The 13,783-nt window shown below is 37.3% G+C and overlaps 1 protein-coding gene across 1 annotated transcript in view; it reads right to left on the reverse strand.

The window, feature by feature from the left end:
- Positions 1–13,236, reverse strand: part of LOC143857117 (1-aminocyclopropane-1-carboxylate oxidase homolog 1-like) — a 29,989-nt gene extending 16,753 nt beyond the window's left edge. The window contains exon 1 of the mRNA XM_077367389.1: positions 12,596–13,236. Within this exon, the coding sequence (XP_077223504.1) occupies positions 12,596–13,134 (539 nt within the window). The 5' untranslated portion in view covers positions 13,135–13,236. The remainder of the gene's footprint in view (positions 1–12,595) is intronic.
- Positions 13,237–13,783: the final 547 nt, after the last annotated feature.

The raw sequence follows: 13,783 nt of genomic DNA on the forward strand, positions 1-13,783 counted from the left end.
CGCTAAACAACAAAGATGAGATCGTCTGAAGCCGTTCAGAATATAATGCGATCCGCTAAACGTCAAAAATGAGATCTTCTGAAGCCGTTCAGGATATAACGCAATCTGCTAAACGACAAAAATCCAGAACATCTTGGGCTGATCTGAAAATTGACTTCGAAGATCGTCTTGAGACGAACCAAAGTGGGTCACGCAAACCTTCCAGATCTGGATCAGATCATGCAAACCTTCTAGATCGTCTTAATCCGATCTAGAAATTAACTTCGAAGATCAGATCACACAAAGCTTCTAGATCATCTTGAGACGAACCAAAGTGGGTCACGCAAACCTTCCAGATCATCTAGGGCCGATCTGAAAATTGACTTCGAAGATCAGATCATGCAAACCTTCCAGATCGTCTTGGACCCGATCTAAAAATTGACTTCGAAGATCAGATCACATAAAGCTTCCAGATCGTCTTGAGAAGAACCAAAGTGGGTCATGCAAAACTTCCAGATCGTCCTCCACCGAACTGATAATTGACTTCGAAGACCAGATCATACACAGCTCCCAGATCATCTCCAACCGAACTGAACACTGACCTTGGAAATCAGTTCGTCCAACCAGACCTTCTTTGGCCGAACGGAAGTCCCCCTAGGAAGTGTGGGACCTGATCCCGCGAGAGGGGAATGGCGCGGTCCGCCTCCCTCTCTCTTGGTCTCTCGTACCCACGCGGTTAGCGTGTGCTTTTTATTGTTGATTTAATTCATCTTTTCCATGAACTTGGGATCACTAAAGCAATCCGAATTTCACGCAAAAGAGAATGATAGAGTCGCCACCAAGATGAGAGATCTAGGACCCATAAGTGACCAGAAATCTAGATTCGTTACCAGATTACGAGAATGGAAGGTATGGGGAGTTACCACCACATGACCATTCTTGCCGGATAATCCGGTCTTCAATTCCAAAAGTTAACTCTCTTGAATTTCTTTTAAATGGCTCATATAACTCTATATTAATGTGTGAACTATATAATATACATCCTAAAATCTAATTTCAATGTAATCTCTAATGTGTATCTTGATTTTCTTCATTTGTTTGGATTCAATATAAGTGAATGTTCTCCTAAAATTCTAATTTGGGAAAAAGTCCTAAGTGATTTAATCAATTTTAATTCAGAGTTTTAAATGATAAAAGAAAACAAAAACTATCCTAAAAACCCCAATGATTGTGTGTGGGGCCGACTCGTGATTGGTATGCCATCAAGCATCCAAGCTGCCTACGTACCCAAGCCTCACTGGGATCAGAGTCGACGTAGTTCGGTGGCCTAAACTAAGCTACATGCCTAAGACATCTAGGACGCCGATTTTGACTGGACTGACTACTTTGACAGTTTAAGAGAGATAATTTAGTTCAAGTTGAATAGAATTTTTATCCTAGGACTCCATCTAAGATACAATATGGTCCTATCTAAATGCAAGACGTTCCCTAAACTAATGCAGGTGAACCTACATCCTATGTTAACTAGGCTTGTCTTATAGGAAGATAGTTTGACTAGTGTAACTAGATCTATGGCACGGTTGCTATCCATAGCAAACGGCCGTGATGAGGCTAGACTCCAAACTCTAGGACATCTTAAAACCTAGAACACAACGTGACGTAAATGTTCCTAAAGGGCCCTAAGGGTTCCTACGAAGAGATACCATTATCCAACTGTTCGTTCGAAAGATATGGATTACATTAATTTTGTTTGTTGAAGTTAATGATTTTCAATTTTTTAAAGATTTTTTATTCCTAACATCTAAGGAATACCAAAGGATCTAGGGCTTGACGAATTTCATACTTAGATCGCATTCATGTAAGGGAATCGTGCGCTCTCCCCTTGCACAGTTTAACACATAAATTATAGTATATTATTGCCTGGTATGGTTCTCAGGATTTCCGTGGACTACAACCTCGGATCCAACGACATACTGTAATTCAAATACCTAAATTATCAATGATCAATTGCAATTGGAATACGATAATGAATGCGATCTTGGCGGTTAAACTAGCATAGCATAGCAAATTTGCAAAGGAGATCAACGATTCCTAAGGTTTCTATTTCCATAGTTTAAAGGTTGAATACATGATGGAGAATTAGAATTCTCTGAAAATTTTTATAACAATTTGAATCTATTTCGATTTTCTTAACGATTTTAAAAATTTCAGTTCAGATTATAGATTTACACATAAACTTATAGCAAATATGATCTAAATAAGCTGAAATTTGTACAGCAGCTTTCTCTTGACTAGAGAAGATTACTATAAAATTGTCAGGAATTGTCAAGATGATTTACTATCAATTTTTCAATGTTGAAGATATCTGTCCAGATTATAGATATCAATTTTTGATTTTAAAGATATCTGTCCAGATTATGACATTACAAAGAAACACATAGCAAAAATAGTATGAATCAGTCTAAACTTTGTGAAAACATAAAATTCCATCAGTCAATCTCAATCAAATATTGTTCTTCATCAGTAACTTCAAATGGGCCTTGAGGAATGGAAATCACCATAAGCTTAGGAAGAGACTCTGACATGGTAGGGTTCATGGATTCTTTGCCCTTTGAAGGTGAAGAAAATGATGAACCAAACTTCTCGGCAATTTGGGATTTAAGAAACTAATTATCTTCTTTGATTTCTCTTATTTGCTCGAGGAGTGCATCCATCATAACTTCAAGGTTATTTGTCTGAGGGTTCTTAATGTGTTCTGCCATGGGTGTAGATGGAGATGATGGAGAAGCTTCCGAATGAGATGAGGGAGGTGACTTCCTGACCAGATGAGAGTCTACTCTAACCCAAGTTGATTGAGGGTGATCAATGGTGAATGCTCCTGACATGGAAACAATAAGCACAAGGTATAAGATTGGGATTCAACATGTATTTCTTCTCAATGATTAGAGATGACTGTGACCTTTGCAAACAATGGGATGACAGAATGAATCCTGAAATGAGCAAAGATAAAATGGCGACATGATGAGTAAAGGGGAATGCTCCTAGTCCAAGGACTACGGAAATGAACACTTGGTTATTAAGAGAGAAGATTTAAATAATGCCCCTAGTGCAAAGGAACATAATCCTAGATTAGGAATGCAATGAACTCAAACTCGGGTGTCATGGAATGGACTTTCTTGATTAGAATGAGTCCAGTGAGTTTTTCAAATACAGCTTTAAGTATGAGACACGGATGAACAGACAATTGAGAGAAAATGACAACTTTGACAATGATCCGAACAAAGACTTACGAGGTAATGGACCTATGAAATGGACTTTCTAAACCTCAAGATGATGAAGATTAAGCAAGAAAAATTTAGAAGATGGAACCAATGAAAGCTACGGGAATGAGAAATACGGAGATAAAATCATCATTCTTGATGGATGGATCATAGATAAAGAATGATACAATCAAGATGAGATTGTACATGAGGGATAATCTAAGAAGATACCATATGAGATCTTGAGAAAAGATGAGATTTATATCATAATCTCAAATGGGAAGTTTTTTAATCTTTTTACATTTTATGCAATGTTATCTGAAGGCATCAATCCTAAGCCTAATCTAACGGAGTGGAGAGAAGATCTCCACTCATGACTTGTTTGTGTACCTAAAACTGATCGTAGTCATTGAAAGATAGACTACGGCCTAATCTAAACACAAATGGGTAGGATATCCTAATCTAGGCTCATACACGTGATGCACGCGTGTTCGTACTATATGCATGTGTGGGGTAATCTAGGGGTAAGGCCAAGAGCTCCCTTAGCGTGAATTCGTGTTCGAAATACTGTACCAGTATCCGGCGTATCAGTATGTGAACAAGCAGATTCGTTTACGCACCATAAATGTACTAGGCTAAGAGTGGAATGCTTCTCTAGCACAGATGCACCAGGTGATGAAATCCCAATCAACCATGCTAGATAACACTCCGGGTTCCTAATATTGGACGTGTGTGTATGTGAGATGTAAGGGTTTAGATGCAAGTAATGTAAGTGTGTGAAATAAGTTTGCGCAATCTATGATGCCTTCAGATTTTGTTAGATTAAGTTTGAGTATGATGTGATATGAAAAGTAAGCATAACATACAAACTAATATATCAAAGAGCAACACAAGCATATAAGATAGAGTTTTTATGAGCCAATTAAAATAAATCCAAATAAGTTATCCTTTGAAATTTTTATGAAGTTAGGTACTCCCCAGCAGAGTCGCCAGTCTGTGGGACCCGATCCCGCGAGAAGGGAATGGCGCAGCCCGCCTCCCTCTCTCTTGGTCTCTCGTACCCACGCGGTTGGCATGTGCTTTTTATTGTTGATTTAATTCATCTTTTCTGTGAACTTGGGATCACTAAAGCAATCCGAATTTCAAACAAAAGAGAATGGCAGAGTTGCTACCTAGATAAGAGATCTAGGACCCATAAATGACCAGAAATCTAGATTCGTTACCTGATTACGAGAATAAAAGGTATGTGGAGTTACCACCACATGCACCATTTTTACCCGATAATCCGATCTTCAATTCCAAAAGTTAACTCTCTTGAATTTCTTTTAAATGGCTCATTTAACTTTATATGAATGTGCGAACTATATGACATGCATCCTAAAATCTAATTTAAATGTAATCTCTAATGTGTATCTTGATTTTCTTCATTTTTTTGGATTCAATCTGAGTGAATGTTCTCCTAAAATTCTAATTTGGAGAAAAGTCCTAAGTGATTTAATCAATTTTAATCCAGAGTTTTAAATGATAAAAGAAAAGAAAAACTATCCTAAAAACCCCAGTGATTGTGTGTGGGCCTACTCGTGATTGGTATGTCATCAAGCATCCAAGCTGCCTATGTACCCAAGCCTCACTGGGATCAGAGTCGAAGTAGTTCGGTGACCTAAACTAAGCTACATGCCTAAGACATTTAGGACACTGATTTAGACTGGACTGACTGTTTTGACAGTTTAAGAGAGATTATTTAGTTCAAGTTGAATAGATTTTTTATCCTATGACTCCCCATCTAAGATACTATATAGTCCTATCTAAATGCAAGATGTTCCCTAAACTAATGCAGGTGAACCTACATCTTAAGTTAACTAGGCTTGTCCTATAGGAAGATGGTTTGACTAGTGTAACTAGATCTATGGCACGGTTACTACCCATAGCAAACGGCCATGATGAGGCTAGACTCCAAACTCTAGGACATCCTAAAACCTAGAACACAACGTGACGTAAATGTTCCTAAAGGGCCCTAAGGGTTCCTACGAAGAGATACCGTTATCCAACGGTTCGTTCGAAAGACATGAATTAAATTAATTATGTTTGTTGAAGTTAATGATTTTTAATTTTTTAAATATTTTTTATTCCTAACATCTAAGGAATACCAAAGGCTCTAGGGCTTGACGAATTTCATACTTAGATCACATTAATGAAAGGGAATCGTGCGCTCTCCCCTTGCACACTTTAGCACATAAATTATAGTATATTGTTGCCTGGTATGGTTCTCAGGATTCCCGTGGACTACAACCTCGGATCCAACGACATACTATAATTCAAATACTCAAATTATCAATGATCAATTGCGATTGGAATACGATTATGAATGCGATCTTGGCGGTTAAACTAGCATAGCATAGCAAATTTGCAAAGGAAATCAACGATTCCTAAGGTTTCTATTTCCATAGTTTAAAGGTTGAATACATGATGGAGAATTAGAATTCTTTGGAAATTTTTATAACAATTTGAATCTATTTCGATTTTCTTAAGAATTTTAAAATTTTCAGTTCAGATTATAGATTTACACATTAACTTATAGCAAATCTAATCTAAATAGGATCAAATGTTTACAGTAGCTTTCTTTTGAGCAGAGAAGATTACTGTAAAATTGTCTGGAATTGTCAAGCTATCAATTTTCCAATGTTGAAGATATCTGTCCAGATTATAGATTTACACATCGACTTGTAGCAAATCAAATCTAAATGATTTCAAATTTTTACAGTAGCTTTCTCTTGACCAAAAAATGTTACTATAATATTTTCATGGATTTTAAATGTGTTTTACTATCAATTTTTCAATGTAGAAGATCTATGTCCAGATTATAGATTTATACATCAATTTATAGCAAATCTAATATATATGAGCTGAAATTTGTACAGTAGCTTTCTCTTGACTGGAGAAGATTACTGTAAACTTTTCATGGATTGTCAAGATGATTTGCTATCAATGTCCGATTTAAAGATATCTGTCCAGATTATGACATTACAAAGAAACACATAGCAAAAATAGTCTGAATCAATCCAAACGTTGTGAAAACATGTAATTCCAGCAGTAAATCTCAATCAAAGATTTTCAGAATTGTTTATTGCAATTGGCTATTTTTTTAGATTTAATACGGCGTGCTTGATTTGGCATAAAAAATCATAAGACATATCTAACAGTAACAAAAAATCTTGAAAAATTCAAAGGAGATCAGATCAAATTTTAGTTACTTCTCATCCAAATTTTACTTCTGGAAACTCTATAGACTTTTTGAAAATTGATTTTTACCCAAAATACCCCTAGAAGTAAACTAATTTGTAAATCTCTTAAATTAAATCCAAAATTCTTCAAAACATTCGTACTGTTTCAAAACCTTAAAAGTATGTTACGTTTAAATTTTCATCGATTTTGGATCTGTTTTGACATCTTTTTAAATTGATCTTTAGAATTTTACTCCTTTAAGAGTAAAGTTCAAAAGGTCAAATCGCGATCAAAACGAAGTCAAAATTTCTGAAAATTCCAGATTTCTAAGCTTTTCAACACACAAAAGTCTCAGAGATTAAAAATTTTAAGAAATTTCAAAGGCTTATTAGAGTTGCTTTGTAAAGTGGATTTAAACCCTCTTATTTTCAAAAATCAGATTTTAATATTAAAAAATAGATTTTCCAAGAAAAATTTTAGATTATGAAATAACATAAACCTGATCTTATCTCCTCGAAATTTCTCATGCAAACACTTTCATCTTCATAGCCTTTCAAAGAAAATCCTAAATTTACTCCTAGCATGCTTCTAGTTTAAAGTACATGAAAGAGGATTTTAGAAGACCAACCTTGCTAGCTCTCCTTATTTCTAGGGTAAGTAATCCCTGGATCTACGCTTTAACTTACCCTTTTAATCGCAGAAGAAAACCCCAAAGAATAATAATATAGCCTCCAATATGTTTGAATATGTTGAATATATTAAAGCACTTTTGTGCAAAACCACGAGGAATAGATGAGCACCAAACACCAAAGAAAGTGGAATGAATTCCAAGAAGGAAGAGAGGGACGAATTTTCCAGAGGAGAAAAAAAGCCATCGGTGGGTTTGCTTTTATAGGCACAAGGCTAGGTTTGAGTGAATTTTGAAGTTTCAAATGTGAGCTCTCTCCTTTTGCCTTGTTTCCAATTTGTGCTTTGACTTTCTCATTCTTTAATTTCCATATTGAACTTATTTCTAAACCTTGTTTCTTGCAAGCTAAGCAATGCTAAATTACACAATGGAGATCGTTCAAGATCAATCTAGAAGCCTTCTCACATAGGAAACTAGCTTTTATGAATGATTTTCGTCCAAAGAGGGCTGCCCAACGTTTGAACTCATTTTTTACCTATTTAGAGGCTGATTCACGAAAAGTTGTAAACTAGAAAGTTGTATATATTTTCGAGACGTTCAAAACAAGTATAAATTTGAATTTTTTGGACAAGAAGATAAAAAGTTATGGCAATTTTACTTACATGATCATACTAGCCCTTTCTAATTATAACTCTTCCTTCTTTTCATTTTTTTTCTTCTTTTTTTCAAAACACATCAAATATGACATTACCATCCCACCTCATCCATGTTGGGCACCTAACTAAATGGGCCACCCATGTGGGGCGCTCACTTATGTGGCCGACCCACATGGGCCCCTTCCTATGTGGGCTTTGTCCAATGGGCCTTCTCACATGGGTTTTGGGTTTTCATAAAAATTTAATAAAATTCTTTTAAATTCAATATTTTATATATGGACCCAACCCATTTGACATTTATGGTGCACCCCTAACACGTGATCAAACTATCTTTTTTTTTTGGAAAATAACTTTGCGGACCAAAAAGCCCATATTAGACCATTACACATCCAAATGCGACCAAAATACCCTAAAATTAGTTCACCCCTAAAGGGAAAAGTTAAAAATAGAAAGTCTTTGTGCTCAAACCTCAAAAATAAAAAGTTTTTAAGTTTGCTTCTTTTGGTGGGGAATATCAAACATGATCATTTGGCATTCCCTGAAAATGCCCAAAATGCCCTCAACATTCAAAATTTTCAAATCAAGCGAAGCCCCTGAGAGGTCTAAATTTAGCAGATTTTCAAAATTCATGGAATCACTCAAGATTTCTCATACATAACTCGAGGGTCAAATGAAACACATTGGAAATGACTAAATTACCGTTGTGGTGCAAAAATGGATAAAATTAGGAAAAACCCTGAGAAATTCTAAAAATAGCAGATTTTCTTACTTGATTAGAAACTTGAATTCTCATCTTCCGCAGACTAATGGAACCCCCTAGAGGCCTTCGTGACTGCGAATCAACTTCAAAACACCTAAAATGAGGTGAAATTCACCCTAAAATGCAAGAATGCCTAACCTAATGCAGATGACTGACACTGACCAAACAAACATTTCGCTTTTTAAAGCGTAGCAAAATGTGGGTGTCTACAGGAAGGCAGCTCATCCGACCAGAACGTCCCAAGCTAACCTGAACGCTAGCCCGTCCTTTTTGTGACTTCTATGCTTCCCCAAGTCATTAAAATGACTTAAGGAATTGGGGGGCAACTGATGGTGGTAAAAAAAGACCTTCCAATCATGAGCTGACACGCGACACAACAAAAGGCACCATCTAGTCAAGGGCAATAATGTAATTGCCACCCAGAAAGGGAAAGCTTTAGGAAAAACCCTATCCTACCACATGCTAACACATGTCCAAGGGTATAGGGAAGGGATAAAGTTTGACCTAATCAGAGGTTAACAGCTGTCCACTAGGGGTAAAAGGGTAATCCAGTACCTAAGCCTCTACTATAAATAGCCTGCGAGAATACCAAGGTGGGGGCCTGAATCCTAAAAATTTACTATCCACTGCTTTACTCTCTTCATTTGGTGCAGTCACTGACTTAATCATCGGAGGGCCTATCCGAAGATACCACTCCGGGTCGGTCGTCTGACCGTGCACTCCTTTATGCATGACTTGATTTCTTCGCCAGATCAGCTACCAGAGTGTTCCAGATCAGCCCTTATGTCACTGCCCTATCCTGTTACAGATTTTGACCGTAACATATTGGATATCTCTTTCAAGTGGTTTTGCATTTTCAAAGTGTTTTTCAAACCATTTTCAAAACCAGCTTTGAAATATTAGTGTTTCATAGAAAATCATCTTTACATGTCATAAAACATGTTTTGCAATGACAAACCAAAGCATATGGACCAAGGCCCAAAATTTTTCAAAGTATATATTAAAAATGAATTTTATATCAGGGGTGGCCGACCAGGATTGGAGGTCGACCACAAATAGGTTGCTGGAAATCCAGTAATCAATACATCTTAGGTGGTTGACCGGCCCTCGTGGTCGACTGTGTCTGTGGAAAAATATAGTTATTGGGGCTCAAACGGCTAGTTAAATTTTTTATTATTTTTTATCTTTTTTTGCCCCTTTTACCCCCAAACGATCATGAATCCTTAGGGACTATATATATGAGGTTTATTCATACTTTTAACAAATTTTGGACCTATTGAATATCTCATTTGAGCTTAAACGTGCAAAATAAGTTTGATTTCTTCAAGAAGCTTGAACTTGCATATCCTTTAAAGAAGATCTTCACTAGGCTTTGATTGTATTCATTCATTGGAGAGTTGTACTGAGCTTTCAATGTTGCAATCAAGCCTTCAAGAGGTCTAAGAGAGTTTTTTCATTGTTCTTCTTTGTTTGATGTGAGAAGGGTTGTAACCCTTGATTGTAGTAAGAGGGATTCTATCCCTAACCTTGTGTAAATTGTAAATGGCTTGGAATCCGGCTTTAGTGGGGATTCAAATTTAGTGGAGAAAATCTCAAGGAAGACAAAACTTGGGGAGTGGAGTAGGCTTTCATGCATCGTTTGGTTGCACAAAAGTTCGGCAGCCGCCGGAATTTGGTTTGAATTTGGCATGACATACCATGTTTGGTTGCCAAAATAGCATTGGACTCCTTTGGATGTTTCCCATGTAATAATTAAATAATTACTTGTCTGATGATGTGGATTCCTGGTCCCCTCCTTCCGAAAGCAAAGAATGTTGGATGAATTTTCTAGGGAATGATGCTCTCTCGTTCTCTCTCTCTCTCTCTCTATATATATATATATATATATATATATATATATATATATATATATATATATGTATATATTGGTAATGACACCCCAACTTATTCTCCTACTCTCCGTGAATATTGCATGCAACTGACACTGCTTCACTATTTTCCGAGGTAATTTTAGACCAATCAAAATGCTTGTCTCCTCCCGTTTGATTTCTTTTGACTTCATATTCCACTACTCTTTGAACACCCCGAGCAACCAAACAGAGCATCAAGGTGGAGGATCGAACCACGACAAATCTCCTGTGTACTCTCTTGTATGGTATTTGTCTTCCTATCTCTCTCCCTTTTCTTTTTGTATGTGCTTGGGTGTTCATCATCTCATTATCACTTGAATCTATATTGATATCCTATTCTTGTTAATCTAACCAATCCACTAATAATCAAGTTGCAATTTCACTGAGTGAATGTGCTTGTCTTGTTCATTTTATTATGTCACACTAAACCAACTTGATTAATCAAAAGACTAAACCTATGGTGAACTTGTGAAGAGCTTTAAAAGGTAAAAATTTGTAAATACAACCAATTCACCCCACTCTTGGTTGCCACACCGGGATTTTAATTTTTCATTTTATTAATGAATCATTTAAAAAAAAAAAAAAATCACAATTTGTTCAACAAAAAATTTAGTTTGTTATTAAAGGAGCTTTAAGAAATGTGTGTGTGTCTCCCCGAAATCAGCCTTTCACTATTTGTTGGACTGTGACGAAAAAATAATTTTTTTAGTGAGATTAAACTGAGCCCTTTAAAAAAATGGAAAACTTAGTGTGTGCGTGGTTGGGGGTCAACCCATTTTAGTGTCAGCCAAAGACTTTCTGTCTTCAACCTGCTCTATGTTTCTACTGTGGCCCAAAAACACGCTCATCCTTCAGCCTAGAGAGACTTTTCAATACCCTCTTGAAAATTTTTATAATTTTCGACCATCAATTAAGAATTAAGAGTTATTACCGCGACAGTCAAGTCCCTTCCCGGCGGTACCGCCCTTGATATTTGATCCAACAGCAGCTCACTTTTTTATTTTAAGTGGCTGCTGCTGGATCAAACATCTGGATCAAACATCAAGGGTGATACTTTCGTCGTCACACCCAGAGGGGACTGGACCGTTGTGCACCATATAATTTCTCCAATTAACATATACTATACTAAGGACACTGGTATTAGTACTACCGTGTCATGATAATGACACACACAAACTCACCTTGTCTTTTATTAAATTAACTAGCTATCAAAAGCTAGTGCAACCCATGAAACTCTAAGCAGACAATTAAAAAGGAAAAGACAAGATTAGTCCATCTCATTATCAAAACATGGTAGTGCAAATAAATACTGATTAGTAATTAGGTACTTAAAAGGCAAAACACTAGTGAAGCTCTAAGCTGCCAATTAAAAAAGAAAAGACAAGATTAGCTCCTCTCAATATCATAAGATTCATAACACGGCAGTGCAAAAATCAGTAGGTACTAAAACGCCAAAAGTCTAGTGATATTCGCATGCACTACCATGTTTTTGAAATGAGCCGAACTACCATTGTCCTTCCTGCTTTAATGGGCTGCTGTGAGCTTTGTGGAAAGTGTAATAGCTTTTCCTTTCTTGTCTAAAAAAGACAAGGTGAGTTGCGCCCGTTATCAAAAGTGAAATGTTATCGCACTACTTTATTTTGATGATCGCACTCCTCACTTTATTAAAAGCACGGTATGGCCCGCACTTTACGATGATCCAAACCTTCCATTAGATGGGTCACAGCTTAAATAGGTTGTGCGCCAAAAATTATTTCCCCTTCCGATTTGAATGTTAGAGGGTTGATCCTAACCCTTTATAGATCGTAGGGTTAGATGGGCTACAGCTTAAATAGGTTGTGCCCAAAAAATTATTTCCCCTTCCGTTCTGAATGTTAGAGGGTTGATCCTAACCCTTTATAGATCGTAGGGTTAGGCCCAAATAATTATTTCCCCTTCCAATCTGAATATTAGAGGGTTGATCCTAACCCTTTATAGATCGTAGGGTTAGGATCAACCTGCGGAAATAATCTTTAGGTGGTGGCCCATCTAATGGAAGGTTTGGATCATCCTATGGTGCGGGCCATACCGTACTTTTAATAAAGTGAGGAGTGTGATGATCAAAATAGAGTAGTGCTGATAACATTTACGGCAGTGACAATATCAGCACCTAAACCCCTTTTCTGCAAAACGAGAAATACCTGCAAGCGACTGGCAATTCTTCCTGACCCAGCAAATCAGGAGAGAGCGCGATAAACAAGGTGTCCCTCCAATTCGCGAACGGCGAAGTATACAAATCAAAATTGCTGTTAAATCTCACCTTTCCCACGGGATCACGTGAGTAGAACTTCATCTTCCCCTCCTTGGGTTGCTCGTTAAACCTCCTCACCCCTTCAATCATCTCATCTAAAACCCTTACAGGAATCTCATGATTCAACACCTGAAAGAAACCCCACGTCTCCGATGCTCGTCGGATTTCATCCACAATCGCTTTACGACGACACTCTGTTTCGAAGCCTCTGAGATCTATAACGGGGAGTTGGAGTTGGGTCACACCGGAATCTGACTTCATAACAATGTCTTTGGCCGGTTGGATGAAAATTCGAGGTATCTTTATGACTCCCGCATCAACTAGTCCTTTGACTCCTCCTTTTGTTTCGTCAAAAGCCTTTAGATCTTTGAGTCGATCGTAATCAGGTGAAATTTCCGATGAAAATTTCCCGGCACCGGCGATTGCCATTTTTTTCGTTTTCTTTTTGGAAGGGAAAAGAAGATTAGGATAGAAGTGGCTCTTGTTTTCTTACATGTAGCTTGCAAGTCATGACAAGTGTCCCAAGCGGGTTCACAAAATAATTCTCGCGGAGCTTTATCTTGAGTAAGTCTAAAAGTCTAAACTTAAGGGCGTGGTTACTCATCACAAAAGTGTCATAAATGCACGTTGGTGATGAGTAACCAATGGGGGCGCCTTTTCAACAATTTTTTGAAGGGCGCCCTTCAGTTTAGACTTCCGCCTTTTTCTTTTCCCATCTTTTGTGGGTCCACCCTACGGCTATACATATATGCTGACTGTGGCCGTTCATTTGGTGGGTCACAACTGAAAGGTTCGGTATTAAAATGCAAACCTAATCTCCGGTCAAAAGCAAGACCATCAGAAGATGTGTGCCACTCACAACCGTTGATCTCGTAAAATTTTTGGGATGAGCCACATGGTCCGGCCATCACGATCGTTGATCTTTTAAAAGAGAGAGTAACTAGTAGCTAATACTAGGGCTGTTCACTATACGGTTATAACCGAAATAACCGACCGAACCGAATTCAGTCGGTTATTTCGGTTCGGTTAAATGGTAATTCGGTTTCGGTTTCGGTGTCGGTTTTTATTAAAATAATTC

This window comes from Tasmannia lanceolata, unplaced genomic scaffold (assembly GCF_043159265.1).
Source record: "Tasmannia lanceolata isolate RefF3 unplaced genomic scaffold, GAP_Taslan_0.1 ptg000024l, whole genome shotgun sequence".
In the NCBI taxonomy this organism is placed as follows: Eukaryota; Viridiplantae; Streptophyta; class Magnoliopsida; order Canellales; family Winteraceae; genus Tasmannia; species Tasmannia lanceolata.